The sequence below is a fragment of the Malaclemys terrapin genome, chromosome 12 (assembly GCF_027887155.1).
Source record: "Malaclemys terrapin pileata isolate rMalTer1 chromosome 12, rMalTer1.hap1, whole genome shotgun sequence".
NCBI classification, from domain to species: Eukaryota; Metazoa; Chordata; order Testudines; family Emydidae; genus Malaclemys; species Malaclemys terrapin.
The window spans coordinates 45,386,143-45,404,064 of NC_071516.1; the positions used below are offsets into that span (position 1 = coordinate 45,386,143).

A 17,922-nucleotide genomic window follows, 5' to 3' on the forward strand; every position below is an offset into this window, starting at 1 on the left:
ATAACTTTCTTCCAATATGTGAAAGGCTGTTACAAAGAGGGCAGGGATCAATTGTTCCTCATATCCACTGAAGTTAGACAAGCATCTGCAGCAAGGGAGATTGAGGTTAGATATTAGGAAAAAGTTTCTAACTGTAAGGGTAGTTAAGCTCTGTAATCGGCTTCCAAGGGAGGTTGTGGAAGCCCCATCACTGGAGGTTTTGGAGACCAGATGGGACAAACACCTGTTGGAGATGGTCTGCATGGTCCTACCTCAGTGCACAGGGCTGGACTTCATGACCTCCCCAGGTCCCTTCCAGCCTGACATGTCTCATTTTATAGAATCATGGGGGGGGGGGGGAGTGGAGGGGCAGAAAGACCATAGGAGGTTAAAGGGGGGGGTTAATGACAAACAGGAGACAGGAAATTTACAGAGATTTACATCAGCTTGAATGTTCCTGGTAAAGTGGAGATTTGCTGAGAAGTTAGGAGAATAGAAACTTCTTCCTTCCTTTCAAACAGTCCCAGTATCTCTGCAGCAGGCAAAGAGACACAATCACATCTCCGTTTTGCTGGGGATGTTTTCGGCTGGAGGCCTGGTGTGTGCCCACCAGCATGAAGGAGACCTTGGGAGGATATGCACGGTGAATGTGGTAAGCTTCACAGATCTTCATTGGTCCTATGATGTTGCAGGGGACATGGAGGCAAGGAGCTGAGGGGGCTGTTAAAGAGTGTCTGGGTTGATCATTGATAGAGGCATAGGTGAGTAACTGCTGATAAAACCATCGTTCTGGGCTCTCCTTCTCCGTTCCCACTTGGAACCTACCAATGATAAAAGCAAATCAGTCACATCGCTAACGTACCTGGGGCATTTCATAGTGTGTTTCTATTCCACGTTAAGGCTCTGGCTCAGAAGGGGAAAGGGTGGGGTGCACTTAGATGGGAGACCAACAAGGGATAGCAAAGCAAGGAATCCAGGAGGGGGCATTGTGGGTATCTCAATAGGGGGCAAACTCCCCTGGGAAAGAGTGCTGTCTGCAATACCCCCATGCATCACTAGGGGGTGCTGTGCTGCAGGGAGCGGCCGCTCAGTAGGGGCCGTTCTTGCATCTTAATCAGCGCTGACTCCAATGCACCAGCATAACACTAGGGGGTGCTGTGATGCAGGGAGTGGGGGGCTCTCTCCTGATAGTCAGTGCTGACCACAGTACCACAGTGTGGTGCTAGGGGGAGCTGTGCTGCAGGAAGTGGGGCGAGGGGGCTCTCCCCCTATAGTCAGTGCTGACCACAATGGCACAGTGCAGTGCTAGGGGGCACTGTGATGCAGGGAGTGGGGCACAGGGGGCTCTGCCCTGACAGTTAGTGCTGAGCCCAGTGCCCTAGTGTGATGCTAGGGGGCGCTGTGATGCAGGGAGAGAGGCAGGGCTCAGTAGGGGGTGTGTCACAGCAGAGAAACCATAATAAACCTGGTCTGCTGCATGGAAGGGGAAATTGAGGCACACCACCTCATGGCATTGCTGGCTAAATGCCAAGTTACCTACACACTAGAAAACATTAATATCTGTATTGAGTTAACACCAGATGGAAAAGCAGAAGGGTTAACAATACTGACCAGATACAAAGAGATGCTTTCTAGCATCCCAGAGGAGGCACACTGGCTCACTTCTGAAATGACCAGACTGATTCACAAAGGGTTAAAAGCTACACAGAACTTTACAAGAGCTCCTGGGGGGAACATGACAATGTTTAGCAACACTTGGGAGCTGTATGGTTAAAACCTAAAGAGGATCTTGGGCCCACTGCCTCCGCATTGGTCAGTGACTAAAACTCCTGCAGTGAACTAAGAGGGATGGGATGATGCTCTGTACCTCAGAGTAGCACCGTGGAACCCCCATATTCACCACTCTCATACAATTAGGATATGTTTGGTACAACGTGTGCCTTGTGAGGTATCATTTTTAAAGTCTTCATCTGTTGAACACTGATGTCCTGTTGGATTGCGTGTGCTGTCATTGTATGGGAAGTTATGAAGCATTGCTGTATATCAGGGATCGGCAACCTTTGGCACGGGGCTCGCCAGGGTAAGTAAGTACCCTGGTGGGCCGGGCTGGTTTGTTTACCTGCCACGTCTGCAGGTTCGGCCGATTGCAGCTCCCACTGGCCGTGGTTCACCGCTCCAGGCCAATGGGGGCAGCGGGAGGCAGCGGCCAGCACGTCCCTCGTCCTGCGCTGCTTCCCGCAGCCCCATTGGCCTGGATCGGTGAACCACAGCCAGTTTGAGGGGGGAGGGATAGCTCAGTGGTTTGAGCATTGGCCTGCTAAACCCAGGGTTGTGAGTTCAATCCTTGAGGGGGCCATTTAGGGAACTGGGGTAAAAATCTGACCAGGGATTGGTCCTGCTTTGAGCAGGGGGTTGGACTAGATACCTCCACCCCTGATATTCTATGAACCGCGGCCAGTGGGAGACGCGATCGGCCAAACCTGCAAATGCGGCAGGTAAACAAAGTGGCCCGGCCCGCCAGGGTGCTTACCCTGGCGAGCCGCGTGCCAAAGGTTGCTGTATATGTTACTGAAATATGTTGTGAGGTTGGGAACACCCACAACCAGCCTTTCAGGTACAACAGTGGAGTAGCCAGGCAGCATTAATGGCTCATCAAGGAAAGAATCCACTATTCATAGACTGTATATAATGGAGACTGCTTGAGCAATGGGGACCACCTGATCCCCACTGCACAGCAAAGATCTTAGCAAGAAAGTATAAAAGAGGGGAAGTGACATCATCACTTGGCCTCACTCCCCCCACAGCTCAACACCTGGAAACACATTTGAAGGACAAAGACTTTCAACTGGGGGAGGCAGGTCCCAGGCTGGAGAAGAGTCCTAGCCTGTGTATTGAGGATCTGTAACCTGCTTGTACTGTTTGTCTAGGTGAGACACTGCTCAGGTTCAAATCCTGTTTAGTTTGTAGAACTTAGACTGTGAATTTATTTATTTTTTCTTAAGGAACCAACTTTGATCTCTGCGCCTGCTCCTTATAATCACTTTGAATCTGTCTTTCTGTCATTAATCATCTGTTCTTTATTTTATCTAAATCAGGGTGTTTTGGTTCAAGTGTTTGGGGAATCTCAGCTCAGGTTACAACGGCTGGTGCATGTCCAGTTGATGAAGTGGGGACTAGGTAATGAACTTACCCTGGCCAGGCTTCTGACCAGTGCAAGATGGCACATCTCTGGGGTGGGGGATCTGGGGGAATTGGCTGGAGCCTCCCTTTTGATGTTTCATGAGTGCCTGGGAGCTCATTCATGTACCTCAGCTGGGCATGTCCCTGCCTGTGGATGGCTGTGTAAGTGCAGTGCCTATCAGAGGTTTGTGGTTTGACAACAGCATCACAGTGTGAGAGAGTGTGATGTTCAGTACCTCATGGGAACACCCTACACCCCCATGTTCATCTTTGTAAAATGATTGTGTGGTATCCAATGCAAATTTTGTTATGTTGGGTGTCTTCGGAAGGCTCATGATGCACTGAGCATTGTTGTTATAGTGATGTTATAGTAATTGTTACAGTAATGTTATAGTAATGTTGCAGGTTATAATTTCATGTATATAGTTATGAGGCTGAAAATGTATCCTCATGGCTTAAAGAAAGCCAAGGCAAAATCTCTCTAAGGGCAGAGGGGCAGTTCACACCTCATCAAGGCATGTATGGGACAAACCCATCCCAGCCTCACAGGAACAAAGGACGCTGGCCTAGCAACAAAAGGATCTGTTGGCCTCTCGAGTGACTCTCCCCCATCCTTTGGTCAATTTGGGACTGTGATGAGGTAATGCTCACCTGACTCTGAAGGGGTGGGGCAAAGCAAAGAGGGAAGAAAGAACATGATAAAAGGGAGAGACATTTGCCATGCTCTTCCTCTCTCTTCCACCTACATCTACAGACACGACCACCAAGCGACTGAAGCGCTGATAAAAGGGGAGAGCCTTGCTGAAGGGCAACCAGCCAGCCTGTGGTGAGAAGCACTAAGTTTGTAAGGACATTGAAAGGGTTAAGATCAATTTAGAATGCATTTTGCTTTTATTTCATTTGACCAAATCTGACTTGTTATGCTTTGACTTATAATTACTTAAAATCTATCTTTTATAATTAATAAATCTGTTTGTTTATTCTACCTGAAGCAGTGAGTTTGGTTTGCAGTGTGTCAGAGACTCCCCTTAGGATAATAAGCTTGGTACATATCAATTACTTTGGTAAATTGACAAACTTATATAAGCTTGCAGCGTCCAGTAGGCATAAATGGACACTGCAAGATGGAGGTTCCTAGGGTTGTGTCTGGGACTGGAGATATTGGTTAGTGTCATTCGGTTGCACAATCCAAGGAGCAGCTTACATGCCAGAGGCTGTGCGTGAACAGCCCAGGAGTGGGGGTTCTCACAGCAGTGCAGGGTAAGGCTGGATCCCAGAGTCAAGGACTGGAGAGGCCTAGCAGATCACTGGTCCAGATAACACCAGAGGGGAACATCACAGAGAGATACCCCAGGTTGGTGGGACAGAGGGCTCAGCAGTCGCAGGGGACCCCATCTGTGGGCGCTCTTCCCTTGCAGTCACTCCCTGTCCTAATGCCCCAGCATGGCACTACAGGGTGGGAAGGAGATGGAGGTGCCACAGCTGCTGTCTATGGATAAGTCCCATCCCCTCTTAATTATTATTGTTGTAGCACCAAGGAGAAACACCTCATGGTGAAGAACCCCAATGTGCTAGGCGCTGCACAAACACTGAACAAGATGGTTTCCAATAACACTCCCTCCTTCCTCCCGCCCCCCACTCTATGCAGTTTGCCCAGGACACTGGCCATAAACTCAGGTAGATCCCCAGACCTGCTGACCTGATTCTGTTGTCCTAAATTCCTCCATCCCGGCTGCTTCCATGAGATCTAGCATCTGCTTTTGCCCTTCCATTCATCTGTGCAACTGATTGCAAACTGCTATGTTCCACCCTAGAGCTGGCTGCATCTCAGCCTCGAGCAAGCGATTACCGGGTGACATCTCAGTGCACCTGTCGGCCCAGCTACCTGACCCCAGAGTTGGCTGCATTTCAGCAGCAGTCGTGTGATCTCCTGGCAGTATTGCTTGAATGCCCACCATTCCCCACCCTGAGCTCTCCCCGCAACCTGGGGGCTGGGAGCTGCAGGGCCCCATATGGGTGAGCTTTGTGCAAGGTCATCCCGGATGCCTGGGTCCCATCCCCAGCTTGGCATCTCACCCCTGAAACCACAATTCTTTGCACCTTGTAACTACCCAATTACCCATGATCCATTGCAGCAGAGTCTCCCTCCTGTAAACTCCCCAAAGTCCTTTACTTCAAATTACCCACCATGCTTTGCACTGAAGTCCTGTATTACTAAATCACCCATGATCCCGTGCAAGGCAGTCCTGCTCTAGAGAATTACCCACAGTCCTTTGCAATAAGGTCTTGCGATCCTAAATTAATCTTGGAGGTGGGAGGGGGCGAGTGCTCCAGAATCCCCTAGGATTTGGAAACTTGAATGGTCATCCTGGATGCCTGGGTCTCATTCCCCATCTCAGTCTCTCCCTGACAGGGACTGAGAGCTGCAGCACCACAAAGGGGTGAGCACCCTGTGCTGCTGACACGGATACCTGGGTCCCATTCCCCATCCCCCTCACTACCTCCCCACACACCTTTCTTCTTCCTGTTGTAGAGATAGATGAGAACCAGCAGCAGAACTAGACCCACGACAGCACCAGCGCACCCAGCCACCAGGGGGATGGGCAGAGACGAGATAGCTAAGAGATGGAGAAAAAGGGGAGTTGTTAATAACCAGGAATCATAGGGACAGGAGAACAGTGAATAGGGATCTGCTACCTCCACTATACCCCAGCCAGGGCAGGGAACTATGGGTGCCCTCCCCATTAAGGGAAGATTTTCTGCCTGCCAGATGCTTTCAGTATCAGCCATGGTGAAATGCTGCCACCTGTGGGTTAATCAGGATACTGCAATGGGGGGCATGGGTCTTCTTATTGTCCCCTTTAAAGTTTGTAGCCAAGGTCTCTCTTTGAAGGTATCAGGGGGCTGCTGGTATGACCCTGCGGTGGCTTTATTTTGGGGGGATGTAAGGGGCATTTGGGGGCCTCACCCTTCATGGTGATGTTCACAGGCCAGTTCCTGGAGGATGGGACCCACCTCCCATTCACGTTCTCCTCGTATCTATACTGTATGATGGGCACTAGGGGCTGCAGAGGGTGAGGGAATGGGAGAGAAAGGGGCAGCTATACTGTTTAATGGGCACTAGGAGGCAGCAGAAGGTGGAGGCGGGGGATGGGAGGCTCTACTGCATAATGGGCAGTGGGGCAGCAGAGGGTGGGGTTGGGGAAGACGTGGCTATACTGTATAATGGGCACTAGGGACAGCATGAGGAATGGAGGTTGAGTTAGGCAGCCATTCATTACACAGCTGCATCATGTCAACAATCATTGTCCATCAAAAGACAGTTGTGTGTGTGTGTGTTTCCCTGTTCTCCCCACTGCAGGACTACGGAGTGTACCTTTGATGGAATTTGTCGGTTTAGGGGCAGCCTCACCCTTCATGGTGACGTTCACAGCCTGACTCCTGGGGGACGGGATCCACCACCCGCTCACGTTCTCCTCATAGCCGCAAGAGAATTCCCCTGTGGTCGCAGGACCAGCCCGTGGGAAAGTGAGCATCATAGAGTCAGTGCTGGACTCCCTTGTGCTGATCTCAGACCCCATGTTCCCGGGGATAATCTCGGCTCCGTCCTTGTAGAAATGAAATCTCCACTCGCTGGCATCTCCGGGGGCCTTGCAGGTGATGTCTAATGGGACCCCCTTGCTAACCACCCCAGATGGGGGATCCACGCTCATCAAAGGCAAGGGCAGAGGATCTGAGGGGAGGAGAAAGTGGATGGGTCAGCAGGAGATCCAGATTGGGGAAACTGGTAAAAGGTCCACTATACTGTATAATGGCCACTAGGGGCAGCAGAGGGTGGAGGCGGGGAAGGGGCAGCTATACTGTATAATGGCCACTAGGGGCAGCAGAGGGTGGGGGCGGGGAAGGGGCGGCTATATTGTATAATGGGCACTAGGGGCAGCAGAGGGTGGGGGTGGGGAAGGGGCGGCTGTACTGTATAATGGGCACTAGGGGGCAGCAGAGGGTGGGGGCGGGGAAGGGGCGGTTATACTGTATAATGGGCACTAGGGACAGCAGAGGGTGGGGGTGGGGAAGGGGCGGCTATACTGTATAATGGGCACTAGGGGCAGCAGAGGGTGGGGATGGGAAGGGGCGGCTATACTGTATAATGGGCACTAGGGGCAGCAGAGGGTGGGGGTGGGGGGGCGGCTGTACTGTATAATGGGCACTAGGGACAGCAGAGGGTGGGGCGGGGAAGGGGCGGCTATACTGTATAATGGGCACTAGGGGCAGCAGAGGGTGGGGGTGGGGGGGGCGGCTGTACTGTATAATGGGCACTAGGGACAGCAGAGGGTGGGGCGGGGAAGGGGCGGCTGTACTGTATAATGGGCACTAGGGGCAGCAGAGGGTGGGGGTGGGGAAGGGGCGGCTATACTGTATAATGGGCGCTAGGGGCAGCAGAGGGTGGGGGTGGGGAAGGGGCGGCTATACTGTATAATGGGCACTAGGAGGCAGCAGAGGGTGGGGCGGGGAAGGGGCGGCTATACTGTATAATGGGCACTAGGGGCAGCAGAGGGTGGGGATGGGAAGGGGCGGCTGTACTGTATAATGGGCACTAGGGGCAGCAGAGGGTGGGGTGGGGAAGGGGCGGTTGTACTGTATAATGGGCACTAGGGACAGCATGAGGAATGGAGGTTGAGTTAGGCAGCCATTCATTACACGGCTGCATCATGTCAACTATCGTTGTCCATCAAAAGACAGCTGTGTGTGTGTGTGTTTCCCTGTTCTCCCCACTGCAGGACTACGGAGTGTACCTTTGATGGAATTTGTCGGTTTAGGGGCAGCCTCACCCTTCATGGTGACGTTCACAGCCTGACTCCTGGGGGACGGGATCCACCACCCACTCATGTTCTCCTCATAGCCGCAAGTGAATTCCCCTGTGGTCGCAGGACCAGCCCGTGGGAAAGTGAGCATCATAGAGTCAGTGCTGGACTCCCTTGTGCTGATCTCAGACCCCATGTTCCCGGGGATAATCTTGGCTCCGTCCTTGTAGAAATGAAATCTCCACTCGCTGGCATCTCCGGGGGCCTTGCAGGTGATGACTAATGGGACCCCCTTGATAACCACCCCAGATGGGGGATCCACACTCAGCACCGGCAAGGGGAGGGGATCTGAGGGGAGGAGAAAGTTGAATGGGTCAGCAGGAGATCCAGATTGGGGAAACTGGTAAAAGGTCCACTATACTGTATAATGGGCACTAGGGGCAGCAGAGGGTGGGGGAGGGTGGCTATTCTGTATAATGGGCACTAGGGGCAATACAGGGTGGGGAATGGGGAAGGGGCGGCTATACTGTATAATGGGCACTAGGGGGAGCAGAGGGTGGGGTGGGGAAGGGGCGGCTATACTGTATGATGGGCACTAGGGGGCAGCAGAGGGTGGGGGCAGGGAAGGGGCGGCTATACTGTATAATGGGCACTAGGGGGCAGCAGAGGGTGGGGGTGGGGAAGGGACGGCTATACTGTATAATGGGCACTAGGGGGAGCAGAGGGTGGGGGTGGGGAAGGGGCGGCTGTACTGTATAATGGGCACTAGGGGCAGCAGAGGGTGGGGGCGGGGAAGGGGCGGCTGTACTGTATGATGGGCACTAGGGGGCAGCAGAGGATGGGGGTGGGGAAGGGCGGCTATACTGTATAATGGGCACTAGGGGCAGCAGAGGGTGGGGGTAGGGAAGGGGCGGCTGTACTGTATAATGGGCACTAGGGGCAGCAGAGGGTGGGGGTGGGGAAGGGACGGCTATACTGTATAATGGGCACTAGGGGCAGCAGAGGGTGGGGGTAGGGAAGGGGCGGCTGTACTGTATAATGGGCACTAGGGGCAGCAGAGGGTTGGGGTGGGGAAGGGGCGGCTGTACTGTATAATGGACACTAGGGGGAGCAGAGGGTGGGGGTGGGGAAGGGGCGGCTATACTGTAGGATGGGCACTAGGGGCAGCAGAGGGTGAGGGGTGGGGAAGGGGCGGCTGTACTGTATAATGGGCACTAGGGGCAGCAGAGGGTGGGGGTGGGGAAGAGGCGGCTATACTGTATAATGGGCACTAGGGGCAGCAGAGGGTGGGGATGGGAAGGGGCGGCTGTACTGTATAATGGGCACTAGGGGGCAGCAGAGGGTGGGGGTGGAGAAGGGGCGGCTGTACTGTATAATGGGCACTAGGGGGCAGCAGAGCGTGAGGGGTGGGATGGGGCGGCTGTACTGTATAATGGGCACTAGGGGCAGCAGAGGGTGGGGGTGGGGAAGGGGCGGCTGTACTGTATAATGGGCACTAGGGGCAGCAGAGGGTGGGGGTGGGGAAGGGGCGGCTATACTGTATAATGGGCACTAGGGGCAGCAGAGGGTGGGGGTGGGGAAGGGGCGGCTGTACTGTATAATGGGCACTAGGGGCAGCAGAGGGTGGGGGTGGGGAAGGGGCGGCTGTACTGTATAATGGGCACTAGGGGCAGCAGAGGGTGGGGGTGGGGAAGGGGCGGCTATACTGTATAATGGGAACTAGGGGGCAGCAGAGGGTGAGGGGTGGGATGGGGCGGCTGTACTGTATAATGGGCACTAGGGGCAGCAGAGGGTGGGGGCGGGGAAGGGGTGGTTATTCGGTATAATGGGCACTAGGGGTGTGGGAAGGGAAGCGGCGGCTCTACTTTATAAAAGCCACTACGGGACAGCATAAGGAATGGTACTTGAATTGAGGGGCCTTCTCCTTCAAAAGGCAGCTGAGTATGTGCACAGGTGCCCATGTGTGTCTCTTTGCTCCATCTATCAGGAAGTACTGAATATCTCTTGAATTGAATTTGAGCCTCTAGGGTATCCTCACCCTTCACAGTGATGTTCACAAGCCAGCTCCTGGGGGATGGGACCCACCTCCCATTCACGTTCTCCTCGTACCCGCAGGTGAATTCCCCGGCGCTGTTGGGACCAGCCCGTGGGATGCTGAGCACAGAGACATTCCTAGAACTGGTGCTAGGCTCCTTGATGCTGATCTCAGACCCCGCATCCCCAGGGACAATCTTTGCTCCGTCTTTGTAGAAGTGAAACCTCCATTCGCTGGCATTCCCGGGGGCTGTGCAGGTGATGAGCAGGGGGAGCCCTTCGTTCACCACTCCTGATGGGGGATCCATGCTCAGCACCGGCCGTGGAGGGGGATCTGAGGGGAGCAGCAACAAGGAGAGGTTAGCAGGGGAACCACAGTGCTGAGTGTGGGAAAGCAGTGGCTATACTGTATAATGGGCACTAAGGGCAGCAGAGGGTGGGGGTGGGCATCTATACTGTATAATGGGCACTGGGGCAGCATTGGGTGGGGGTAGGGAAGGGGCGGCTATACTGTATAATGGGCACTAGGGGTAGCAGAGGGTGGAGACGGTGAGGGAAGACTCTACTGCATATGGATAGTAGGGGCAGCAGAGGGTGGGGTTGGGGAAGGAGCGGTTATACTGTATAATGGGCACTAGGGGAAGCAGAGGGTCGGGGTGGGGAAGGGACGGCTGTACTGTACAATGGGCACTGGGGGCAGCAGAGGGAGAGGGTTGGGGAAGGGGCGGCCATGCTGGGTGGTAGTGTTTGAGAGCTGAATGTTTGGTTGCATTACTGAGTTGTTGGTTGCTCTCTTTGTGTGTGTGTGTGTGTGTGTGTGTGTGTGTGTATCCATGCTGTAGGAAGTGGTGATTGTATGTAGGGGTGGATTTTATTCTCTAGGGCTGCCTCACCTTTCAAGGTAACAGTCACAGCGTGGCTCTTGGTGGACATGATCCATCTCCCACTCTCTTTCTCCTCATACCGGCAGGTGTACTCCCCGGTGCTGTTGGTGTCAACCTGTGGGATGCTGAGCTCAGAGACTGTCATTGAGCTGGTCCTGGGCTCCATGGTGCTGATCTCAGACCCAACGTCCCCAGGGACGATCTTGGCTCCATCCTGGTAGAAGTGAAACCTCAGCTGTGTGGCATTCCCGGGGGCCGTGCAGGTGATGAGCAGGGGGTGCCCTTCACTCACCACTCCAGATGGGGGATCCACACTCAGCGTTGGCTCTGGAGGGGGGTCTGAAGGGGGCAGCAAAGGGTGGGGGTCAGCCAGGGCAGGAGATGGAGGAAAGTGGAAATGTGGTTCAGAGAATAGAACGGATGCATCTTCCCTCCCTCCAGGACTTTGGACAAGTTGTCGGAGCTGGAAAACTGCCCTGGAGTGTTGCTAGCCATTGGGTTACTGTTTTGGGCAGCCATGCTCCTGGAACACTATGGGTCTTTGTTTTCATTGGACAACCATACTGGTGGCCATGTTGGCAGTTATGTTTGGGCAATTAGGCTCTTTTCAGTTGGGTAGGAATGTTGGATTGCCATGCTGGCAGTTGAAAAGCTATGTTGGGTGGCTATTTTAGTAGTTGGGCGGTAACTTGGGTGACCATATTATTGCCAGTTGGGCGGCCATGTTTATTTTGTCGAGTGTGAGCAGCCATTTTGGATGGGCATGTTAGTATTTGGGCTGCCATATTGGGCAGCAAAGTTGTTGCCAGTTGACTGGCCATATTTACTGGCCATTTTGCTGAGTGTGAGCCGCCATATTGGATGGGCATGTTTGCCTGCTAATGGGCAGCCATACTGTTTCCAGTCATACAGCCATGTTGGGTGGCCATGATTTGGGAGTGAAAGGCTGGGAAATAACCCATGGCAGCTAAACCATGGCATAGATTACCTGCTCCTGACAGACAATGGAGCAGACAGACCCTCCTCCATAACGGCATGACTTTGACAGTCATTGACCTTCAAAAGATAAGTGTGTGTGTTGAGTGTATAAAAGCATTCACAACAACAGTTGGAGTGCTGGGAGCCCCTAATGGAGAAGGAGGTCTCTTGATATTTAAATAGCTACACTGTGGTGTACAGAGATAGATAGAGGGGGGGTGGGTATGGAGAGAAGGAGAGAGAGACAGAGAGAGTATGGGGATGGATAGATAAATAGATAGATACAGAAACTCTTCGCTTAATGCTGTAGTTATGTAACTGAAAAGTGCTTCTTTAAGTGAAACGATGTTAAGTGAATCCAATATCCCCATAAGAATTAATGTAAATAAGGGGGGTTAGGTTCCAGGGAAATTTATTTTGCCAGACAAAAGACTATATATATATATATATATACACACACACACACACACAGTATAAGTGTTAAACAAACAATTGCATACTGTACACAGCAGTGATGATTGTGAAGCTTGGTTGAGGTGGTGGAGTCAGAGGGTGGGATATTTTCCAGGGAATGCCTTGCTGCTAAATGATGAACTAGCACTCGGCTGAGCCCTCAAGGATTAACACATTGTTGTTAATGTAGCCTCACCCTTTACAAGGCAGCAGAGACAGAGGGAGGAGACACAATAGACCAGGAATCGGCAACCTTTCGGAAGCAGTGTGCCGAGTCTTCATTTATTCACTCTAATTTAAGGTTTTGTGTGCCAGTAATGCATGTTAACGTTTTTAGAAGGTCTCTTTCTATAAGTCTATTGTTGTATGTAAAGTAAATAAGGTTTTTAAAATGTTTAGGAACTTTCATTTACAATTAAATTAAAATGCAGAGGCCTCCGGACCAGTGGCTGGGACCCAGGCAGTGCGAGTGCCACTGAAAATTAGCTTGTGTGTTGCCTTTGGCACTCATGCCATAGGCTGCCTACCCCTGCAATAGACGCATGGCAGTGGCTGCAAACATTCCCTGTGGAAACTGAATGTGATGATGAACCCAGGCTATCCTACTGGAGCGCACCACTCCTTCCACTTTCCAAAGTGCTGGGGTGTGTGTGTGTGCATGCGTGTGTGTGTGTGAGAGAGAGAGACACCGTGTGTGTGTGTGTGAGAGAGAGAGAGAGAGAGAGAGAGATGTGCATTGCCCCTTTAAGTACACAGACCGCACTCTAAGTACATTGCCTTTTTAAGTAGATCAGCAAGTTGAGACAGCAACCACTGCCAGCAAGCTCCCTCTGTCCTGAGCCCTGTCGTGTCCCTCCCCACAGCTCTGTGGTGATGGGGTACAGGAGTGGGGGGCAGGAGCGGGGGGAGGGGGACACCCTGACATCAGCACCCCTCTCCCCGCACTCCCTGCGCAGGAAGCAGGAGGCTCCCGGGAGCAGCTCCAAGGGAGAGGGCAGGAGCAACTCACGGCAGCGGGGGGAGGGACACCTGAACTGCCCAGTAATTGATAGCCTGCTGGGGGCTGCCCCACAGAGAACTTAGGGGAGCTGATAAGGGGATTTCTGGTCCACCCTGGTTCCAATCCCCCACCAGCTCCAACAGCTGCTCTTCCTGCAAGCAAAGCAGGCGGCTGCCAAACAACGTTATAAGGGAGCATTGCGCAGCTTTCAGTGAGCATGTTCTCGAATAGATCAGCGATGTAACAACGTTAACCAGGGACAGTCAGAGAGGAGTTACTGTAGATCGGGGTCTCAAAGTCCCAGCCCACGGGCCATCTGCGGCCTGACAACCTCCCCAATGTGGCCCGCGGGGCTCCAGCAATTTTGGGGCCGAGTCTCTCCCTTGGTCCCTCCTGCTGCCCCCAGGTGCTCCCCCCCCCCCCCCGCGTGTCCCCTGGGGAATTTAAAATGGCCTGGGGCCCCACCCACCATCAGCAGTGCGGAGGAGCGGGGCGGCTTCTTGCGCACTCGCTCCACATGTCTGCCGGACCCTCCCTGTGGCCCTGGGGCCAATGGGAAGCTGCGGGGGAGGTGCCTGGGGGCAGCAGGACGCAGAGATCCCCAGGCCCACCCCGCCTTGGAGCCCCAGGTAAGCGCCCCTCCCCCTCCTCCCTCCCAGAGCCTGCAACCCCACCCCCTCCCCCTGCACCCCCATCCCCTGCCCCAGCCCTGAGCCTGCACCCAGCACCCAAACTCCATCCCAGAGCCTGCAGCCCAGACCCCCTCTCCCACCCTAACTCCCTCCCAGAGCCCAACCTCTCAGCCCTTCTACACCCAAACTCCCTCCCAGAGCCTTAGGCAGGTAGGGGGCAGAGTTTTGGGCGGCATGAGTTACATTATTGGCCTGCTGGGAGGATTTGAGGACAGGCACTGGCCCTAAGGTAAATGGAGTTTGAGACCCCTGCTGTAGATAGGTGACAAAGTCAGGCCGGACGGCTGCAGGAGGGGCTGGGAAAACAGGTAGGTTAGCCCTAGAATGCTAAAGACCCTTCTTCCTACAAGCTGGAAAGGGGATACTTCAGGGCAATTAGGGACACCCGAGTCCAAATAATGGCTGCCTGAAACGTGTTAAAACCTCTCTCCAGGGAGGGGGAGAAGACAAACTGCTGCAAGGCTGGTGGCGGCAGGGAGATCGGCTTCTCCAGTGTGAAAGACTGCGCTCCACCCCATAGGGGAGACACCCAAACCCAGTGCCTGTTTAGGGGAAGGACTGACACCCTGGGGCCAGGGACAGGACAACACCTATCACAGCAAGGGGGCCAGGGAAAGGTATTTCCCCTTTTGCTTCCATGTGTTAGAGACTTGTTTCCCTTTGTCTGGCAGAGGAGCACTCCTCAGGCCGGCCCCGAGGCCTACCGGGAAGGCTCTGAGAAACAAACCCTGAAGAGGGAAGACAGACGCGCCCCAGAGTGGGGCTGATTTATGCTAGGCCCTGTCCCTGCCAGAGGAGGGAGCACTAAGTCTGGCAAGGCAAAAGGGGTGACTTGCCACAATAGATTGTTAGATAGATAGATAGATAGGGTTAGATAGACAGACAGACAGACCTCACCTTTGACTTTGATGCTGATATGGTTGCTCTCATAGGACTGGATGAAACGACCATTCTTGCTCGTGTAATAGTTACAGCTGTATGAACCCGCATTCCGCGGCTCCGTGATGTTGAGGTTGTAGGTGTGTTTCCACCCGGAGGACACCCTGGCTGAAACAGCCCATCCCATATCGCTGTAGTATTGGAATACCGACACCTGATCCCTCGCAGGGGGAGCAGAGCATGTGAGGCCCACGGTGTCTCCAAGCAGGTACTCAACCTTCTGGGGATGCACGGAGAAGGCTGGGGCTGGGTGTTTAACTGGGGAACCAAGGTTCCATTAGCACCAACTCATAACCACACAGACCCGGCCACAAATAGAAACCCTCACATTTGCCCTGCACCCACCCCTCCAACATGGGAAGGATCAGCTGGAGGCTCTGGTATCACAGCCCTTCTCTTAGGGCTTTGGCTTCTGGAGTCATGGGATTCAAGCAGAATCTCAGCGTTGGTTATAAACAGTCAGCTTCCAGCAGTTGTGGTGAAGGAGGAAATCTCAAGGTGGTGACTTGAGTGTGACCTTCCGGAGTCTGCCCAGAGCCTGAGCCCCTCGCTGTGAGAAGGGGCAGCTGCCCTGCATGTGACAGGGCTGAGGTGAACACTACACAATCTCACCCCCTTGGGAGATTGGAGGGGGGCCATCCCTGCATCAGCTCCCCTCAGGGTTGCCCCATGACGTGAAGGGGTACAAGAGAAAGAGGAGTTGGGAACTCCAGGGAGGTGTGGGGTCAGGCCATTTCCTCTCTGAGCGGAAGCGTTCACAATGTGCAGTTTCATCCACCAGGGAAAAGTGCTGGCTCAGCTGTTCCCAAAACTGAGCTTATCATCATTAGCCCTGAGTTCCTCTCCACCCACGTACACACAACCCTCCCCCTGCCAATGTATGGCTCCCTCCTCTGAAGAGGGAAGAGGGGCACTTGTCTTTCGTAGCTTCTCTGCTGGGACCTGAGACCCACCCAACTCACCTCACCCGCTCTGGGATGGGAACGGTGTTAGGTCAGAATGAACTGGGGCTGGCCAGGCATAAGGAGCAAAGAGGGAGTTGGAGACCTCCGGACTCAGATACCCCCCACCTGCATTTCCACATCCCATAGCTTCAATGGGGGGAAATACCCCACCCCGGCTCCCAAGACAATCCCACCCCCAGCAGTGGCATCTCAGCGAGGACAGGCATCAGCATTACCTGCAGGGAACACTGGCTGGGGAAGGAGGGAGGCTGAAAGAGAGAAAAGAGTTGATGAGACCTCCAAGTACACACGAGATGGGATGCTGGGGAGAATGGGGGAGGTGGGTAACAGGAGAAGACAGACAGGCAGACAGAAAGGGACATCACTCACCCAGCACGGGAAGAAGGAGAGGTAGCACCATGCTGAACTGGTCCCTCTGGGGCTGGGAGCTGGGTTCTGAGCTCAGCCACCAGCCGGGTCTCCCTCCAGAAGGGTGACTGACCCTTCTGCTTTGTCCGTCCCACGAGATGGACAATCCCATGACAGGATGCATTGCTCATCCCTCGGCCCTCCCTCCCTCCCATGATCTCTGAGAAGTCACGGGCTCCCACCCACCACAGGAAATCCTGGAGCGACCACAGTCTTGGGCTCTTCCCCTCCACAGCCCAACTATTCGCCTCCATAGTCACAAATGCCACTGGCCTTGTTCTGTGGACCATCCACACACCTTTTCCTGCTGCCCCCTCTCAGTTCGGAGCTCCTGTGCTTCTATTTCCCGCTCTGTGATCCAGCAAGGGTCCCTGCACTAGGCTCCCAGCTCCTCAGCCGTCACCTCTCTTGGGTGGAGACACACATCTCTCACCCTCCTGTGTGGGGATTTTCCAGGCTGCCAAGCATCCTGCCTTCACTGGGACTTCTCCGGCGAGTCCCTCCGTCTATACCGGTTTGCTTTGCCTTCCCCTCAGAGTCTATAAACAACACAATTGCTTGTGGTTTCCAGTGACCACACAGCACTTTCTAACCAAGCCCACTGAGTCCTGAAGGGGAAGCACTACAGGGGAAACATATCAAAGAAAGAAAAGAACCTCCACACATGCTAATAGGCTCACTGGAGACCAACCCACCCACCCCCACCCTGGCTCTGACCAGTGTCAGTCTTTCCAGCCCTCAGATCCTTGGCCTGGCCTCTCTGCTGGGACCTGGATTGGGGCCCTCCATGGACTGGAGCTCCTCTCCGTTAGCTGGGGCAGAACCAACTAAGCCCAGAGCCTGTTGAAAACCAGGCTATTTATCCACCATCCTTTCTTTGTAGGCTCATCTTGGGAGAATCCAGTTTGAACCAATATTTGGGAGCATCTCCTGGGCAGGGGGTGTTAATGTCTCTGGAGTTGTTACAACCTGTTCTTAGTTCCTGGGTGAGCTGTGGTTACCCCTCCCACCATGGGACTACCCACAGTGATAGCTCCCAGAGATAGAGCAGGAAAATGTCCCATTTCCATCTCCGCAGCACCCAGGCCCCTTACCAGTAATGATCCGGCCCAGATCAGAAGACATCAGGAGACGGATGTGGAAGAAAATTAAATCCTCACTCTCCGGTTGGAAGCAACAAAATCAGACACAGCTTTAATCAGGATATGCAATTGCAAGGGAAGAACACAGCTGGCAGAGAGCCTCAGTTTCTTCAAAGTACAAGCAATATCACACAAACATTTATACATTTTAGTGGCATGCATGTTAAAAACATCTGCAGTTTGTTTATGTTATGTCCTGTCCATTCCTGTGTTTTCTCACGTCTGTTCTCAAAACATCGCTATCTCAAGGCTGAGTCACGCTGACTCTAGATTCATAGATTCATAGATTCATAGATTCTAGGACTGGAAGGGACCTCGAGAGGTCATCGAGTCCAGTCCCCTGCTTTGCTATCTTCCCACCCACTTCTAACGTGAGCCCTGCTTCTACAGGTTCTGCGATATTAAGCTAAGACTTAACATGACAGTTGCTCTGTTTCTTACAACTGAGGCTACGTCTACACTACCT

At 53.5% G+C, this 17,922-nt stretch overlaps 1 protein-coding gene across 4 annotated transcripts; it reads right to left on the bottom strand.

The window, feature by feature from the left end:
- Positions 1 to 363: 363 nt before the first annotated feature.
- On the bottom strand, positions 364 to 16,373 carry LOC128846530 (basement membrane proteoglycan-like). 4 transcript variants are annotated; one of them, XM_054045681.1, is made up of 9 exons: positions 16,276 to 16,373; positions 16,122 to 16,154; positions 14,900 to 15,199; positions 10,889 to 11,218; positions 10,000 to 10,329; positions 7,989 to 8,309; positions 6,536 to 6,892; positions 5,673 to 5,777; positions 364 to 800 (listed from the first exon to the last, which is right to left on the bottom strand). In XM_054045681.1, exons 1-9 carry the CDS (start codon positions 16,304 to 16,306, stop codon positions 703 to 705), a joined length of 1,905 nt encoding a protein of 634 aa, XP_053901656.1. In that variant the 5' UTR covers positions 16,307 to 16,373; the 3' UTR covers positions 364 to 702. The 4 variants fall into 4 exon arrangements, with proteins under 4 accessions (XP_053901656.1, XP_053901658.1, XP_053901655.1 ...); XM_054045683.1 differs by having other exon boundaries at positions 6,572 to 6,892; positions 7,953 to 8,309; XM_054045680.1 differs by having other exon boundaries at positions 7,953 to 8,309.
- Positions 16,374 to 17,922: the final 1,549 nt, after the last annotated feature.